We start from the raw sequence: 19,347 nt of genomic DNA on the forward strand, positions 1-19,347 counted from the left end.
ACGAGAAGGCCTGGATTACTTTGATACGTACTCACCGGTTACTAGGATAACATCCATTCGGATGGTGATTGCGATTGCTGCTTTGCGCAATCTAGAAATTCACCAGATGGATGTAAAGACAGCTTTCTTAAATGGAGATTTGAATGAAGAAATTTACATGGAGCAACCTGAAGGATTTTTAGCTCCAGGGCAAAGTAGGAAAGTTTGTAAACTTGTCAAATCTTTGTATGGTTTGAAGCAAGCACCTAAACAATGGCATGAGAAGTTTGACAACGCAATGTTGTCAAATGGGTTTAGAATCAACGAATGTGACAAGTGTGTTTATGTCAAAGACACTGACAGAGGTTATGTCATTTTGTGTCTATATGTTGATGATATGCTCATTATAGGTAGTAACGATGAAATGATCAAAACTACCAAGAAGTTGTTAAACTCTAAGTTTGACATGAAGGATATGGGCATTGCAGATGTTATTCTGGGAATTAAGATTACTAGAATCTCTGACGGAATTGTACTATCTCAGTCTCATTATGTTGATAAGATACTTGAGAAGTTTAGTGGATCAGATAGGAGTGTGTCATCGACACCTGTAGACTTAAGTCTACATTGTACCAAGAATAATAATGAAAGTGTCTCACAGTTAGAATATTCTCGGGTAATTAGAAGTTTAATGTATTTGATGAGTTGTACTAGGCCGGATATAACTTACTCGGTTAGCAGGCTTAGTAGATACACAAGTAATCCCGATGTTTCTCATTGGAAGGGTATTGTGCGGGTGTTAAGGTATTTACGCTACACTCGGGATTATGAGCTGCATTATACTCGATATCCAGCGATGCTTGAAGGCTATAGTGACGCAAATTGGATATTAGATATAAAGGACTCAAAGTCCACTAGTGGATATGTGTTCACTCTTGGTGGAGCAGTGGTGTCTTGGAAATCTTCCAAACAAACATGTATATCTAAATCAACGATGGAATCAGAGTTTATTGCTTTGGATAAAGCAATGGAAGAAGCTGAATGGCTTTGCCATTTCCTTGAAGATATTCCAAGTTGGTCCAAACCTGTGCCTGCTATTTGTATTCATTGTGATAATCAATCTGCAATTGGTAGGGCACAGAGTAATATGTATAATGGAAAGTCTAGACATATCCGTCGTAGACATAATTTCATACAACAACTACTCTCGAATGGAGTTGTCTCTATAGACTATGTAAAGTCTAAGGACAACATTGCGGATCCGCTAACCAAATGGTTAAATCAAGTGTTAGTCGAAACGTCGTCAAAAGGAATGGGGTTGAGGCCTTTGGAAGTTACCGGAATGGAAACCCAACTTAGTTGACTGGAGATCCCAAGATCCAGGTTCAATGGGACAACCTAATTGCGTGTAACGGTGGTATGTCACTGAGGAGGTTAAACCTCCAGCCATTCCTTCTATCAGTGATACCTGCAAGTGTAGAGGTTAAGCTGAGCTTTTAATGACTCTAGTGTGTTAAGCTATTGAGCTGAGTATAGCATGATACTCAAGTAGAGTCACCTATATGAGTGTGAAGTGGGGCCGCTTCTAGAAGAATTGGGAGGCCAAGATTCTTTGAAACCACTCACTGAACCAAGCTAGTGTCCAGGGCCACACAAGGCACACCAGTGAGAACAGAATGGTGGTAGGAGTAATTCCCGTGTGAGATGTATTGTCTCAGTTTACATAAACGGCAGAGCAGTTCAAGATGTCATATTCACTGATCAGCCAGTAAACTCGATAGGTTTTCACTGGGAGAGGTTCAAAGCCAAAAGCTACCTTCTCTGATGTCGGGGTTAGTCCATTGTACTCTCTCTCCGAGTCATTATTGTTGAACGGTGTTCGTTTGTTGAGTCATTCGGTCAATTTTTATTCATGTGGGGGATTGTTGGAAAAAATGATTTTTGGGGACTTCAATTTAATATTAAAGTGTGGTGACTTTAATTAAAGATTAAAGTGGGTCCCAACCATCTATTGTATTGGGTCCAAGTGGGTCTAGATACTTTGCATTGAGATCTTTACACCACAGATAGAATGGCCAAAAACCAGTGAGATTTGAATGAGAAATTATCTCATGAAGTTAGCTTCATGGAAAAAAAGTAATAAGGTTTGTAACTCCTGCATTAATGGGGTTTGTAACTCCTGCATTAATGGGGTTTGTAACTCCTGCCATTATTGCAGAGGTTAATGGTGCATTATGAACAGCCATAAAGGCTGGAGGCTCTTCCTCTCTCCCCTATACATGTATAAATTGAGACCCTTCTGTCAAGTCTCAAACACAGAAATTTTTACTTCCATTTTCACAAGTCAGTTTGCCTGAAAGTTCCTACAGTGAGAGAGTGCTGCCACTGTTTTGTTCGCTAAGCTAGACAGAGAGTGCTTCTGCCGTAACTGGTTTTGACCGTTGTACCTGGGAGACAGACGCCGGGATTCCTCAAGCACTTGACCAGTGAAGCGGCGAAATCTGTTTTAAGGAAACTGCTTCCGTGCAGGCTTCGGTTTCGTCTCTTTACCCTTTTATTGTTTTGTGTATTTCTGTTGAAATTTAGTTGTAATTATTAGCATGTGTTCTTAGTATATGTATAATTTGATTTTTTCACAAATCTATTTATTTAATTTCAAAATTTGAACAACATATTTTTCTCATGCTTCTTTGATTGAGAGTAACGGTTGGGTCACATTGCATAAAAATGTGAAATTTTGACTTTCACAATTAGAAAGTCAAGTAACAAAGTGAGGCTCGGTGTAAAATTTAAGGGTACAAAGTGTTATTTGATTATAAAAAAAATTATAAAAAAAAAAAATAGAATAGAGTTGCTACTGCTCTGGTTTAGCGTGAGCCGAACTTATGTACTGGGATTACGAGCAATAATTGGTTACCCAATAAATTTTATCACCAGTACAATATAAATTTGAAGTTAATGTATTGTGAGTCATATCTAAAATAAATACTGTCCACACATTTCAATTTCAATAAAATTTTGTGGATGTGTAACAAAACTGTATTAGGAGTTCAAAATGTTAAATTTACTCTCAAAATTGATGTAAAATTTAATTTTTCTCTATTTTCATCAAGCCTGTAATATATATATTTATATTTGCGACGGCAAGACATTCAAATTAATTTCTTACTAATATGGTCGAGAATACAACATGGATCCCTCCTTTCTATTGCTTAACATTAACTTCTTGACCACTTTTATTTTTGCACACACCATAAAGGTAGAATTCGAGTATTCATCCTCTGTCTCCTTCTCCTTTGTCCCAAATTTATTCTGTACCACACGATCATATTTTTCTTATCTAATTGTATGGTAAAGAGGGGATTTAGGACCGGAAACGAGAGAAGATGGTCCTAAAATTCTAAAACACTTGAATCTACAAGTAGGTTATTCATTAATACTAGTTACATTCACTCTTACTACACTAAAAATACATATAAGAACACAGATCGAACACAAAATGCGTATGGATAGATAAGATTTTTGTGAAATTTTGTAAAAAATCATATCTATTCATGTACATTCTGTGTTCATTTCTATATTTGATTCCTGTGTTCATAGCATAATTGGTACACTAAACATCTCCAACCACATTTGTGGTTCCACCTTGCAAACAATCATCTCTGGTTTCACCAAGCAAAGCAGCCACTGAACCAACAAAAGCTGCATTCATGTAGGTTGTTGGCTCTGAATGGGAATAATCTGATCTCACATCATTGAAGTGATCACTTGAATCAGGACCTCCAACAATGGCACCCACATGAGTGTTTGGATTTGGTTTGCTAGAAGAATACCAGGTTGAAAAGCCATCGTTGCATCCCACCTTGGATGGGTGAGATTGGATTGAAGGGATGGATGAACCTCTGTGGTGTAATTGCAATGGGTATTTGCTCCCAAATCCCACCATGTATGACATATTCTTGGGGTTGTTTCCTAGTATGTAATCCACCTGAAAGCAGATAGAAAAGTTAAAAAAAAGGAAAAATATAATCTTACAAACACAATTTTTTCACGGTGCCCAAAAATTTACCGAAAGATAGCAATGGGAGATGGAAGGTGGTGGTGGGTGGAGTTGAATAAGATAATAGTAAGAGTTAATAGTTGAAGGGTAAAAAGATAAAATTTACATTTTCTGTTGATGGCATCCATGGCATTTGTAATCAAGTGTAAAACATTGGGGAGGAACTATTGGGCAATGTAGAATTATTCTTATTTATTGTTGTTCAGAACAAACACACAAGACACCTTACGACATTTATAAGTTATAATGTTACCTGTTTTTTTGCGAAGGCCTTGATTTGAGAATTGGAGAAATGGGTAGAACCACATTGGACTCCTTGTATTTTAGAAGCATCAAGGATCTTCGAGTAGACTAAGAGCACCATGGAAGCACTTGTAACATATTGTAGATTACTACTATCTCTATAATACATAAGCCCACCTATAAGACAAAAAACAGAACCAAGTATATCATTTTACAGAACAAAGTGAAGCCATCATTGGACCTAGAAACCAACTTAATTAGGTCTCATAAATATGTTTACCAGGGGTTGTGCTAATCTGTACAGAGCCACTCCCTGGCATCAGTGCACATACAAATGAGTCAGCATCCTTCTTAAACTTATCCAAATTAGACTTCCCACCATAGAATTCCTGAACAGAAAATCTCATTAACTCAGTCATTTCATCGAACGGAAAGAAGACAACATGGTTGGTAATAGAAAGGTACTTTTGCTAGTAATGTTTGAGCTCCTGCAAATTTGTTATCCCAACTGAACTCCGATACTGCCTGACTCCAACCTTGGTTGCTCGCGACATAGTTCAAGTAGCTGCTTTCTCCACTTGCCTTGTATAGCCATGCCGCAGCCCATAACAGCTCATCCTTTCATTGAAAATTTAGTTATTGTTATGATGGAATTAGAAATTGAGAAATACTACTAAATAGAAGAACGAGCACACAAGAATTTTTGTGGTTCCGCTTAACGTGTAAGTTCACTAGCTAAAAACGGAGAAAGTGTAGAGAATATAATTTGTCAACTCTGTCAACATACTTTATTGCTCTTTTAACATTTAAAAACCTTAGAACCTTAACAACCCAATAAATACAAAGATCCAAATAATACTAATTTGGATCAAAACATATCCAAATACAAATACTTGGCCGTTTGGCCTAGCCGTGTGGGCTGCCAATGGGTGATAACATAATCTGGGTTGAATTCGAAGCATACAAACAACACCAATTCTTGTAATACATGTAGTGGGACTTGTTACGTGCACAGAAATAGAATATAGAAAAGCACACGATGTGGCTAAGATTCATCTTGGGTTTGGTGTGTGTGGACCACACTTAACATAAATCACAATCACACAATGCCATTTTTGTACACTTCTTGTGCTTTAATTACGTGCCTCAAACATTTTGATATGCAGCTGGACTTTTTACCTGATAGCCAGAGTAAGAGCAATAGAAAGGGCATGAACCCTGGTAAGACCCTCTATACTTGTCTGCAAACCCAAACAGCTGAGAAACATTTTAATCAACAAGTTAGATAAGAGTTTAATTGCTGGGCAAACAGTGTCTTAAAGTATACGTCTTACAGATTTTGAATGGCTTAATAGGTTGGCAGAATAGTTGGAATCAACCCCTTTAAACACAATTGAAGCAGCAGAAAGAGCGGCAGCAGCCTCAGCTGCTGCCTCTGTGCCTGGTGAAGTGGAAGTGATCTTGTAGAGCGTTCGAGCCGTGTCCATGTCTTCGGGACGCTCCCAACACTGGTGATCTTTGTTTCCATCTCCTACCTACAAAACCAATATTGGAAAAAGTAGTAAATATAGTCCTAGTACTAGTAGAGATGTACAGTTCTGTTTAGTGACCTCTCTGCATTACCCTGTAGCTTCAGAGCTATATATGGATTCAAGATGTAAAAGAACTAACCAAAGACCAACATACATAGGCCACTGAATGAGCCGATGAATAGACACACAGTTCCATGTGCGCAGAATCAAACACAATTTTTCACATAAAGTGAGTCTTATCAAATGTGTGTGTCCTAGCTCATATAAGAAAGATACGTTATTGATACACTTAAAATTTTTTATTTAAAAAATAATGAAGTATTCAAGAGTCACATAATGTAATTGTAACTCATCTGTCATCGTGACATTATAAATCTTGACCATTTGATCAAGCCCTTTATTGTGATGTGATGTAATTTGTACCACAGGATTGTGATGACGGAACATAAATATATTAACTGTCTCATGGTTGACAATTATTATTGATAAAAATCATGGGTCTTGATCGCACGCCTAAATTTGCCCAACTGTCTGCTGCACCACGTCACCCACGAGCGGTACAAAGCACACAATAACATATTAGGATGCTCCTATGTTCTCTTTTTAATTTAAGAGAATCTTTCCATACTTTTTTTCCTTCTGCTCTCTTCTGTGAGATAAGGTTTCGTAATGGTAAATAAAGAATCAAGATGGAAAATTTTGAAGACCTCAAAACACTATATGACTTGAAATTGTGTCACAGGTGTGTATTAACGACAAGTCTTATCATTAAGTTAAATCAATTGGGATTACAAAATAAAATATGAATAAAATATAAAAGGAATTATTCTTTGCAAATAATAGAGAGAGAGAGAGGACCTGAGTATAGAGGGTGGTAGGTGAAGTATGAGATCTCAAAATGAAATCAGACCCCCAACGGATTGCTGTGCGAAGGTAATCGAGCTGGTTGGCTGAAGATATATCATTCTGGTTCTCAAAAGCAGCCCAACTCAACAAGCTCACACTGAATGCCATGGTCCACCCAAACTTCACATTGTCACCAGCATCATAGTATCCTCCAATCAATCTCACCTGCAATATATATTCACAATTCCTGTGTATTATAGCTATATGCCTACATGTGTTTGTTTTAGTAGAAATTATATATATATATATATATATATTTGTATTTTTTCACTTTTAATATAATGAAAAATTATTAGATTATTTTGGAATATTATGTATTATCATCTACGTGTGATACTTATGGTCAATAAAAAATTATAACACATATTAAGTGAGTCATCTTTTATTTTCTATCGGTTTGGATAACCACGTAAACACTGACTATTAAATAATTACCCAATACAAACCAAGTAATGTTGAAATATTTGAAGCATTTGGAAGAGCAAAATGGTAAACATATATTAGAGCTCAAAACATAGAATTAAAACACAGAAAAATGCATGATATGGTTTAAATTGATTCCATGTTTAGAAAGGAAAAAAAAATTATACAAAGACAAAACAATTAAGAAAAGCCATATCTCCCATGCATGATTAAAAAGCAAGAAAAAAAAAATTGATAAAAATTGTTAATAGTTAAGAAAAGCATACATTATCAGGGTTGCCATCAGAGAGTGCAGAATCACCCCTCCATTTGACTCTCTGGTTTGCCGGTAACTTCCCTGACCGTTGGCCTTCGAAAAACAAGATGGCTTTGGTGAGTGCATCTTTGTAATCATTTGCTGCAAAGCAGAGCCCATTGTCAGCCTTCAAAACTCGTGTGTTGAGACCCACGAAGGCCATGATCATGAAGAAAAGCACACCCCATGCCATTCCACCACTGCCCATGGTTTGTTTGTTATTTTTAATAAGATACAAATTACAATGGAGGGATGTGTTCAGTCTGGTTCGTATTTATAGAGCTACAAAACTACAAATGCGAGGGGTAGACGCCACGTGTGTATTTTGAGTCCTATTGAACACACTCTTTCTTTGCAAGGACTAAGAGTTTGTTTGACATGTTGGATATTAGTAAAAAAAAAATTTTTTAATCTTTTTGAGTTATATCATTTAATTTTTTTTTATTTTTTTTATATCTTTTCATAAAAAATCAAAACATATATTTATTTAAATTATTCCAAACAATTCTTAAATCTTATGTCCCATTTTACTCCCAAAGAATAAATCCATGAACTCCCTTTAAAACAGACTTGGTGGCCAAATAGGACTAGTAGCCACACAGGCTACAACCCTTCGTTACACAATGAGATCACTCATGTATAAAATTATTTTAATCTTTTTTTTGCATAAATCGTTAATGGTGTGTTTGGTTGGGAGATTTGAGAAGGGATTTGGAAAGGGAAAAGGAAAAAGTGTGTGAAACTATGTGAAATATATACATATTTTATTTACATTTCACCTACCTTTTCTATTTTCCTTTTTAAATCTCTTCCCAAATCTCCCAACCAAACACAGCATAAAGGTACAGACATTGCACTTGTACAAACCATAAGAAATGCACGTGTTTATTTTCAACTGTTAGTAATGGGCGCCCATGTGGCATGACCATTTAAATTTAAATTTGATCCTTATCCAAATAGGTTTTGAATTTGAATTCAAACCTATTTAGGATAACCACTCAAGATACAGATGTTATCAGTTTTAACTGATATGGATAGATATTATAATATATTATATATCTGATATATGGTTATGGGTAATCCAAGTGAGAAACAACGTATAGTCTGTTTCTATCCATATACTGACTCTCTCCCAAAAGCACAACGATCAAGTCTTTGACACTGTGGTTTGTGTGGGTGATATTCAATCTGTGATATCATTCCACTGCTGGGTTGGTTCATCAAGAAGTTTCCTGGAAGCACGTGATTTATCCAAGAAGGTTCTATCATCAAGAAGGTATGATCTGATTATTTTATCCGCTGCATATTCTGTGTTTTTAAGTTTACATTGGTATCAGAGCCTGTTTATGGATATTTTCGTGTTTCATTTAATCATATGTATACTTTTATATGTATATGTATATATATTATACACATGAATATTTGTAGAGGAAGAAAAAAAAATTTATCAGATTAGGAGCATAAAAATATTTTTTTTATGTTCATTAATGTCTTTTTTCATATCATAAATAGTTTTATTTTGAAAAAAGGAGTCCGGCAGTACAAAAATCGGACCAGAAAACAGCCTAGAAGGCGACGCGTGGTTTGCACGCGCCACCTGACGCCGTGGGCCGTTTCCACGCGCCCCCACGCGCAGCCACGTGCCCCCACGCGCCAGCTGCTCAACCAACGCGCTTGCACGCGCTCTCACGCGCGCGTCAGCGGCGCAGCCACGCGCGCGCCCTCCGCGCCACACACGCGCGCCGTGCTCTGAGCCGCGGACTGAGCCGTGCACTGAGCCGCGAGCCGAGCCGCGCGCTGAGCCGCGAGCCGAGCCAAGAGCCGAGCCGCGATCTGGGCCGCGTGCTGAGCCGCGCTGTTTTCCTCGGCTGGCTTGGCTGCTGGCGATTAGGCACTGTTTGTTTTGTTTTTAATTCTGAATTGCGTTAAATGGTCATAATTAATTCATTACATATTTGTTTTATGCGTGACTTATACTGTTAGACTCAAAATTAATTTTTCTACATTCTGTAAAATTTTGAAAATTTTCAGAAAATATAAATTATTTTTCCTGTGTTAATAATTCATGTTTTATGCTTTAAACTGCTTCTGGTGTTGCATAAATATTTTTCTGGAGCTGAAATATTTATTGTAGACTTCTGAAAGGTTTTATTATTTACTGGTAATATTGTCTCATTTTATCAGTTTCTGGATTTTTTATTTCTAATTTTATGTGTATTTATTAGTCATTTAAAATTCCAGAATATTTCAGAAAAATTTCAGAATATTTCAGAACAATGTACATTTTAATTATGGCATAATCTGAATATTGTTTCTGTTTACTAGTTTCTGGATTTTTTATTTCTAATTTTATGTGTGTTTAATTAGTTATTTAAAATTGCAGAAAATTTCAAAAATGATGTACACTTTAATTATGGCATAATCTGCATATTAAATACAATTTTTTTTTTGGTTTTTTAATATGTTGCAATTAAAGAAGCATGATTAATTATTTATTTGAATTCCATCATTAAATAAATATATCATGAGTTGTTTGTAAATTTATATTGAGATGCTATTGTATGGAATTTATCATGCTTTGTATATGCCATAAATAGTGGGAGATTGTTTGATTGTTTTTTGCGCATGGAATGAAATTAAATTTTGATAATTATCACTAGAGGCGCAAGAGATGATTACGAGCATAGCAAATTTTCGATCTTGAGACATGTGTAAAATTATCATTATTTAATTTAGATTCTTTTTTGCTGCAAAATATTTTGTTTTGTGTTGCTATCATTAATATCCCCTGCGCATTTATTTACTCTGTATGTAGAAATGGCTGCTAAGACAGTGGTGGCAGACTTAACTAAGGGAGAGAAATTGGATGGCGACAATTATGACATATGGCGCCGTAAGATCCAATACCTCCTCAATGAGCAAGAAGTGTTAACCACACTTGAACAAGTGATGGTTGAGCCAGAGCAGGGCAATACAGCTCAACATCGTCGTGATCTTGAAGCCTTTCAGACTTGGCGTAACAAAGGTCGGTGTGCGCGCTTTACTATGTTGAGCAGCATGCACAACGACTTGATTAGTGAGTTTGAGCATTGCCCGACTGCATTTGAGATGTGGGAAGCTCTCAAGCAAAAGTTTGGTATTACCTCTTTGGAAAAGCTACGTGGGCTGACTATGAAGTTTGACTCATATCAGAAAAGGGCGCATCACTCGATGAAGCAGCATTTGAGAGTCATGTCAGCCATGATATGTGAGCTTGTGGCTGCTGGGCATAATTTGACTCAAGAGCAGCAAGTACAGGCTGTGATACGCTCTCTGCCAAATTCTTGGGAGCAGATGAAGCAGAACATGATGCATAGTGAGAGTGTGAAAACATTCGAAGACATATCGCGTCATTTGGAGCTAGAGGCTGAGCGCCTTGAGGCGGCTAAGTCTGATGGTTCTGCTATGGTGGTTGAGTCAAGCTCACGTAGGACTTCTCAGTTCAAACGTGGAAAAGCAAAAGGTGCCCCTAAGAAGCAAGCAGCGGCTGCACTTAAGCCCAATGGCGCTAGAAATTTCAAGCGTAGGGGCAAGAGAGGTGGTAAGAAGGCAAATGCTAAATTGACATGCTTTAACTGTAACAAAGAAGGACACTTCGCTCCGGATTGCCCTGAGCAGAAGAAGGTACTCCCTTACTTAATTTCTCGCATTCAATGCTTTGTGTCTAGTCAAGCATTAATTGCTCATTCTCCTCATTTTTGGGTTGTAGACTCCGGAGCAACAGACCACATCGCGAGGGACAGAGTAGGGTTCGTTGAGTATCGTCAAGTACCTGCTGGGAGCAGAAAAGTTTACATGGGGAACGAGTCCAGTGTGGAGGTGCTTGGCATTGGCACATTCAAGCTGGAAATGCGACGAGGGCGCACCTTGTATCTTCATGATGTTCTTTATGCTCCGGATATTCGGCGAAACTTAGTTTCAGTTATTAGCATGATGAGCCTTGGTTTTAGCTTTTGTTTTGAGAATAATGGTGTTAGCATTTATTTGGGAACAATTTTTTATGGTTTTGGTTATCTTTCAGATGGTTTTTTAGTTTTGGATGTGGATGATTCTAGTAATAATAAAAATGCCAATGGCTCTATTTCTAATATTGCATTTTTTTGTGATAATGATTCTATGAGATGGCATGCTAGATTAGGCCACATAGGGCAAGACAGGATGACTAGATTGGCTAGAGAAGGTCTTTTAGGCCCACTCGCTAGAGTCACTTTGTCTACTTGTGAGCACTGTCTTGCTGGAAAGGCAACAAGAAAACCATTTGGGAAAGCCATAAGGGCATCTATCCCATTGCAACTTATTCATTCTGATATATGTGGACCAATGAATGTGAGGGCAAGGCATGGAGCCCCTTATTTCATCACATTTATAGATGATTGCACACGTTTTGGTCATGTCTATCTGATTTCTCACAAGTCAGAAGCATTGGATTACTTTAGACGGTATGTTAATGAGGTTGAGAATCAGTTAGATAAGAGCATTAAAGCTCTAAGGACTGACCGAGGACGTGAGTATCTATCTGAGCAATTTAAAGTGCTCTGTGAGGAAAAAAGAGTTATCAGGCAATTGACAATTCCTAGGACTCCGCAACAAAATGGTGTAGCGGAGAGAAGGAATCGCACATTGCTTGACATGGTTAGATCAATGATGGCGCAAGCTAATCTTCCAATTTCTTATTGGGGAGATGCTTTGTTGACTGCTGCCTACGTCCTTAACCGTGTGCCCTCCAAATCAGTTCCTTCCACCCCATATGAGATGTGGACTGGCAAAAAGCCTGATTTGGGCAATTTGCGGCCTTGGGGTTCGGCAGCTTACATACACAACGCTTCTCATAAGTTTGGGAAGTTGGGCCCTAGAGGAAAGAAGTGTATCTTCATTTGCTATAGTGAGCATTCTAAGGGCTATGTGTTTGTTGGGGAGCATCCGGATGGAAGTGTGACTGAAATTGAGTCGCGAGATGTGGATTTCCTAGAGGAGGATTTCCCTAGCAGAGGTGAGGTAACTAGAGAAGTAGAATTCTACGAGATGGAGGATCTACTTGAAGGCGCACCTAGTAGCTTAGTAGAGAATGAGGAAATAATTCCTCAAGCTCCTAGGGACAGTGGGAGCGATCTACCTACCCATGGATTAGATCCAATGGATGAGGATTCTCAGGATTCTCAACTACGTAGAAGCAAACGTGGAGCTATACCCCGTCGTCGTTTTAAGATTAAAGGGGAAGCATTCATGATTGCTTCGAGTGATGAGATGGAGCCTAAGAATCTCAAAGAGGCTCTCTCATCCCCTGCTAGTAAAGAATGGAGTACTGCAATGGAAGAAGAAATAGAGTCTATGAAGAAAAATCATGTCTGGGACTTGGTTGATTTGCCGCTAGGGCGCAAGACTATTGGGAACAAATGGGTTCTCAAAATCAAGCGCAAGGCGGATGGTTCCATAGAAAGGTATAAGGCTCGCCTAGTGGCGAAAGGTTACACCCAACGAGAGGGTGTGGACTATGAGGAAACTTTTTCACCAGTTGTAAGGTTTGCCTCTATTCGCCTAATCCTGGCCATAGTAGCTCAGTTGGACTTAGAGCTATATCAGATGGACGTTAAAACTGCATTTCTCAATGGAGAATTGGATGAAGAGATCTATATGGATCAACCAGAAGGCTTTGTGGCAGTAGGTCAGGAGCGCAAAGTTTGCAAGCTTCAACGATCTATTTATGGCTTAAAGCAATCATCCAGACAGTGGAATCTGAGATTTCATCGAGCCATTGTTTCAAATGGGTTTACGATGATTGATGAAGATCACTGTGTGTACGTTAAGCGGTCCAAGGACATTTTTCTGATATTGTCATTATATGTAGATGACATATTATTGGCTGGAAATGACAAGGAGATGATTGTCGCCACTAAAATGTGGTTGTTCTCTACATTTGAAATGAAGGACATGGGTGAGGCGAGCTATGTGCTCGGTGTTAAGATCCTCAGGGATCGCTCTAGGAGACTTCTTGGTTTGTCTCAAGAGACTTACATTAAGACTATTCTAGAGCGGTTCCAGATGCAGAGCTGCAAACCCATTGACACTCCTGTTGCAAAAGGCGAGAGCCTAAGCCTTGATATGGGTCCTAAGACTCAAGAAGAAAATGAAAAGATGGCCCGTGTTCCCTATGCAAATGCTGTTGGAAGCTTGATGTATGCTATGATGTGTACACGTCCTGACATTTGTTATGCAGTTGGATTGGTGAGTCGTTACCAATCCAACCCAGGACCAGCTCATTGGAAAGCAGTTAAGAGGATATTACGATATCTTAGAGGAACTACAGATTACACACTTTGCTACCAGAGTTCAGATCTACATCTAGTTGGCTATTGTGATGCTGACTGGGGAGGAGACCTAGATGAGCGTAAGTCTACTTCAGGATATGCTTTCATGCTTAGCGATGGTGCTATTTCTTGGAGCAGTAAGAAGCAATCCTGCATCGCCTTATCGACCATGGAGGCTGAGTTTGTGGCTTGTTCATCTGCCGTTCAGGAAGCCGTGTGGTTGAGGAGATTCCTTCAGCATTTGGATGTTGTCACACACACTTCAGACCCTGTGACTATCCATTGTGACAGCATGGCTGCACTCGCTTACGCTAAGGATCCTAAATACCATGGCAGAACCAAACACATTGATGTGAGGTTCAATTTTATCAGAGATATTTTGGCGCAAAAAGAAGTGATCCTGGAGCACATCCCTACGAGTCGCATGGTTGCGGACCCTTTGACTAAGCCCATTGCTAGAGATGTTTATCTTACTCATGTTAGGGCTTTAAGACTACGTAGATGGTGATATTTTTTATGTGTATTCAGTTGAACTCATTTTTTGGGGATATTTATGCCATTAGTATTCATACTTGTTTCTTTCACACATTTATGTTTATTACTTTTAGTAATGGTTTGTGAATTAGCATACACAAAATAATTAAATTGATGTTAACAGGCAAGATTGGCTCACTCACACGAGCAATCGCCCTTAGCGCTGGGTAGCGAGTAAGGATGAGACTAGAAGCTAAAATTATCCACTAGCTATGTCGCCTTGGTTGGAGCCAAGATGAGGTCTTGTTAGAAACCGACCATGGATATGAGAGTACCCACTTTTCCATGATATGTCCGTTATGGATAGCCAGATGCGAGATCTCATTTGATGCCTGAGAGGCGAGCAAATAGAGAATTCGAGTTAGACGCTAGGAAGCGACTCGTGCGCTTAAGAGCGACTAGACTAAGATCTGTATGTTGTGTGAGTTTAACATCACTCTTTGGAAGAGTAACTCCACTATAACATGCATTCATACTACATGTGCTTATCGACCCGTTAGCGAGGTGAAAGAATGGATCCCTGCTTCTTCACCGTGTGAGTCCTAAAAGTCATTTTTTCCCTAAATGACTTCACTTTGTGCCTTTTGTGACCTTTGACTATGTCATAAGATGAGGAGTTGATGTTCAGCTACTTTGGTATGTTGCCTACGGTCATGTATGATTCGGCTTTAAGGGACATTACTGGGAAAGCGGTCAATTTCAAATTGAATGATATGAGGGTGAAGGGAAGATCATCTAGTTCTACATCTCTGCTCTATATTCACTGTCGACAACTCACATCGCTCTTTATAGGATGCTGATTGGGTGTGAATATAATGCGGGACCTAGGAGAGTCAAACATGCTCTTTGAGGGATTAGAGATGTTTTTTGGACTGATGTAGCTAGATGGGTCTGGGTACATGAGACACTATTTCTGTTCGTTTTGGGTTGATGTCTCTATGCTGACTCATATTGAGTTTCTAGTATAGAGCTCCCATTTGCAGGTGTTCTCAGCGGTCGCACGGTGCATTGGCTAGTATGAGATTGTTCTTTTTAGGGAGATTGAGATAGAGATGTGACAGTGTCATGCCAACTCATGTGCGAGTGGGAGATGTTAGTAATGGGCGCCCATGTGGCATGACTATTTAAATTTAAATTTGATCCTTATCCAAATAGGTTTTGAATTTGAATTCAAACCTATTTAGGATAACCACTCAAGATACAGATGTTATCAGTTTTAACTGATATGGATAGATATTATAATATATTATATATCTGATATATGGTTATGGGTAATCCAAGTGAGAAACAACGTATAGTCTGTTTCTACCCATATACTGACTCTCTCCCAAAAGCACAACGATCAAGTCTTTGACACTGTGGTTTGTGTGGGTGATATTCAATCTGTGATATCACTCCACTGCTGGGTTGGTTCATCAAGAAGTTTCCTGGAAGCACGTGATTTATCCAAGAAGGTTCTATCATCAAGAAGGTATGATCTAATTATTTTATCCGCTGCATATTCGGTGTTTTTAAGTTTACATCAACTGTGAAAGCAAGCCTCACATCGAGTAAACTATGACAAGATAAAATGAAATTTGCACTCGTTTTTTTTTTAGAAAAAATCTATCATTCACATTTTGGCCCTAGTTACGACTTGTTTTTGTTTATATTTGTTCTCCTTATAAAAAAATATGTATTGAATTTCATTATATATTTTTCTTTTTTGGTTATAAATATGACTTATCCAAAAAAAAGATTTGTGGTGGTCAAATTTGTGACAAACATGGTCAGGAGACTTTGTGATGATTGGTTATGAGACGTTTGTAATATTTTCTTATTGTAATTGAAATTAATTTTAATTATGAGAGTTTGTATTTAATTATCAGTGGTTTTTTTTTTTTTTTTTTTTTTTTTTTTTTTTTTTTTTTTTTTTTTTTTATGATGAACCGAATTGGCCTCGGTTGCAAGCCTTGTGTGGTGTTTCTTATGAATTGAAGTGACCTTGATCAGTTGCAGTCTAAGGTTTTATCAGAACTTAAATTAAATATCAAAATGAAATTTTATTTTACAGGATTTTTAAAAATATTAAGTAATAAAAAAATTGATGTGTATATATATATATATATATATTGTAGATGTTAGGCAACGGAATTAAGTGAATTAATGGTTGAGTCACTTCCAACTTCAGTTAGAATGTTTTTATTATAAAAAATTATATAAAAGTTCAGTAATTTGTAAAAGAGACAATTAATTAATGATTAGAAAAAATATATGAGAAAGATAGTTATCTTAAATATTCAAAAAAATTAAAACATCATTGGATTTGAAAAATTAATCTTTCTTTTTAAGTTAAAGTAGTAGGTCTTATATTATAAACTAATTTTATTTTATTATGATTTAAATGAGTGAAAATTATAAATTATTGTGGTTAAAATTTTAGATGCATAGAGGGTGTACTGTATGGTAGCAGTTCATTTATATCTTAGCTATCTAACTGAATACATAGATTGATGCTTCCAAGAAAGTTGAAAAAAATGTTCAAATTAAGACAAAAAGCAAGGGAGTGTTTGGAAACGAGATATGAATGAATTGATGATGAATTCATGAATGAAGATAACGTGAGGAGTTGAAAAAGTGTGGCAAAAATTTGACAACTTAGAGTTAGTCACAAAGATTATGCCAAGGCATGGAGGGAGATGCTCTTCCCAACCCTTCACGTCATTACATTCAATAGTAAAAATTCATTCAAAATTAAATTTTACAAAATAATGAAAAAAAATTATTATTTTAATTATAAATATTTATAATTATTACCATTTTTTGTAATTTTTTTTTCCCCTAAAACCCACTGACATCTAATTGTCCCTATATTATATCATCTATTTCTCATTAGTACCATCTCTTCTTAAAAGTAACAAATTACCTTCAAATTTTTCCATTCGGGTTTTCGTCCCCACCAACTCTCTAATTTTTCCTATTCCCCCCCCCAAAAAAAGAGAGAGAAATAACAATATAGTGTAACAGTAAAAAAAAAAATTAATATATTATACTTTTCTATGATCTCGTAATTTTTTTTGCTGTCGTCACTATGCCGTTATTCTTCCAAAAAATAAGATACAAAAACAAAAAATTACAAACTAGTCTTGTGCCGCACCGTTACCATTCCTAAAACCGGAGGGGGGCCATGCCATCTAAGTTTTAAAATTCTATGGTGCCAGCCCCCACCCCCAAGACGCCAAACGGCTTCCCACAGGTCCAATTTTCCCCCAACACGGCAACGTTTAGTCTTTTTCTTCCTAATTCCACGTATATATCTATATCTATTTAAACACCTTTCTTGTATGAAGATTGCGTGTTTGTTTGTAGTATGTTTCTATAATTTCATTACTAAAAATTGTCCATCTATTTTATCTATTATCTATAACATACCGTTGTCTAGCACAATATATGCGCACTTTGATTACTTTTAAGGGACCAATCTCACCGTTTACTTACGGAAGTCTCATTTAAAGTCAGAATAAAATACCCTCTATAACATACAGTTAAGTTGCATAGTTCATAGCAAAAAAAATATAAAAATAATAAATTATTATAATACACATACTTGCACACGCATCTAATAATATTCATCATGAACATGAAACATAACCAAATTAAGAGAGCTTGTTTTAACCACTTTTCTAAGTCAAAGTATAGATGCAGCATGGCTTATTCCTTGTTATTTCTTTTTTAAGTTGATTTTATATTATTTTTTTTTTAGTGATATGTAGAAATGTAAAAGCTTCGTATTATGGGTTCGCTGAGATTCAAATAAACCAAAGAAAAAAAATAAAAATAAAAAAAGACAAACAAACAAACAAACGAAAAGTTACAAATTCAAACAACAAAAGTAGTAATATTAACTGAAATAAATATACAATTATCATTATAGTACTGAGATTTGAACACATGATATATTATTTGCTTTAATATCATATTGAATTATTAGTTACTAACTCATTTAAAAACTTTGATGTAACACTTTACATCAATAAATTCTACTTTTGCTGGAAAGAAAAAAAAAATAATAATTCTAAAAACTTAAACTATTAAAGAGATGAGTAATTTTGTTATTTATTTTATATTCTCAAAATATGATATCTAACATTATTATTATTATTGTGATGCATGGGATGATCACTAAAGCCTGTTCTTGGAGATTTCAATACAAACTATCCATTTATATAAATATTTTCGTTCTCAAATTAATATTGAGCTATAATTCTCCGCAAAATTATATATTTTCTTGAAGTCAAGTATCTTTATCTTTAATTTTTTATTTTTTATTTTTTTGTCCCAATATATCTTTTACTATTGGATCATGTAAGAATTTTGAGATATGAACATCCTCATTGTAATGGGCAATATTAATAATATACATGTCTAATGCAATATTTTTGACTACTATCAAATAGTAAGAGAAGATAACAGACTTAAATAATTATCGCAAATTACTCTAATTTGAAATACATTAAAACAATAAAAAGAAAAATGAAAACAAGACACCATGTCCACACTCTGATAGCATCAAAGTAAAAAAATTTGACATAATTTTTAAAAAATGTCACTAAAGACAAGGAAATTTAAAAAATAAAAAAAAATATGACTTATTTGGAAGTTACCAAACAACCCCTTAGTTTTAGCCCCCATACAAAACAATACATTCATGATAATGATCAAACAAGTTGTATGTATATATGTCTGCATTATAATATTTATTTGCTTAGATTGAAAACAAGAAGTCATTAACATGTGTTTTTGCCAGCTGACGTGGCTTAATGGTCATGCATTTTTTTCTAAACCACCACAACAGCAGTTGATTGGTCTTGTGCCTCAAGTTACCCCAGTAGTTGGTTAACAATCTATAAACCTTGTACTTTTTTTTACTTGATTTCTACCAATAATCATGCCTTGAACAAAATACTTATAGAACCATACCATGGGATTGATTAAGCTTCCTCTATATGATAGAGAGTGAGAGAGATTCTTGACTATAGGCATAGTTGGTTA

The 19,347-nt window shown here is 36.5% G+C and overlaps 1 protein-coding gene across 1 annotated transcript; it reads right to left on the bottom strand.

Annotated features, from left to right (window-relative positions):
- Positions 1 to 3,113: 3,113 nt before the first annotated feature.
- Positions 3,114 to 7,685, bottom strand: LOC114313390 (endoglucanase). The gene is made up of 8 exons (XM_028259776.2): positions 7,410 to 7,685; positions 6,673 to 6,885; positions 5,617 to 5,817; positions 5,462 to 5,539; positions 4,748 to 4,900; positions 4,563 to 4,671; positions 4,293 to 4,459; positions 3,114 to 3,967 (listed from the first exon to the last, which is right to left on the bottom strand). Exons 1-8 carry the CDS (start codon positions 7,644 to 7,646, stop codon positions 3,593 to 3,595), a joined length of 1,533 nt encoding a protein of 510 aa, XP_028115577.2. The 5' UTR covers positions 7,647 to 7,685; the 3' UTR covers positions 3,114 to 3,592.
- Positions 7,686 to 19,347: the final 11,662 nt, after the last annotated feature.

The sequence above is a fragment of the Camellia sinensis genome, chromosome 11 (assembly GCF_055761805.1).
Source record: "Camellia sinensis isolate YWXY chromosome 11, ASM5576180v1, whole genome shotgun sequence".
Taxonomy (NCBI): domain Eukaryota; kingdom Viridiplantae; phylum Streptophyta; class Magnoliopsida; order Ericales; family Theaceae; genus Camellia; species Camellia sinensis.

Coding starts and splice junctions, on each gene's coding strand:
- LOC114313390 (XM_028259776.2), bottom strand. CDS start 7,646: ATGGGCAGTGGTGGAATGGCATGGGGTGTGCTTTTCTTCATGATCATG. Junction 4,901..5,461: donor GCTCTTACTCTGGCTATCAG/GTAAAAAGTCCA, acceptor TTTCAATGAAAG/GATGAGCTGTTATGGGCTGC. Junction 4,460..4,562: donor ACAGATTAGCACAACCCCTG/GTAAACATATTT, acceptor TTTGTCTTATAG/GTGGGCTTATGTATTATAGA.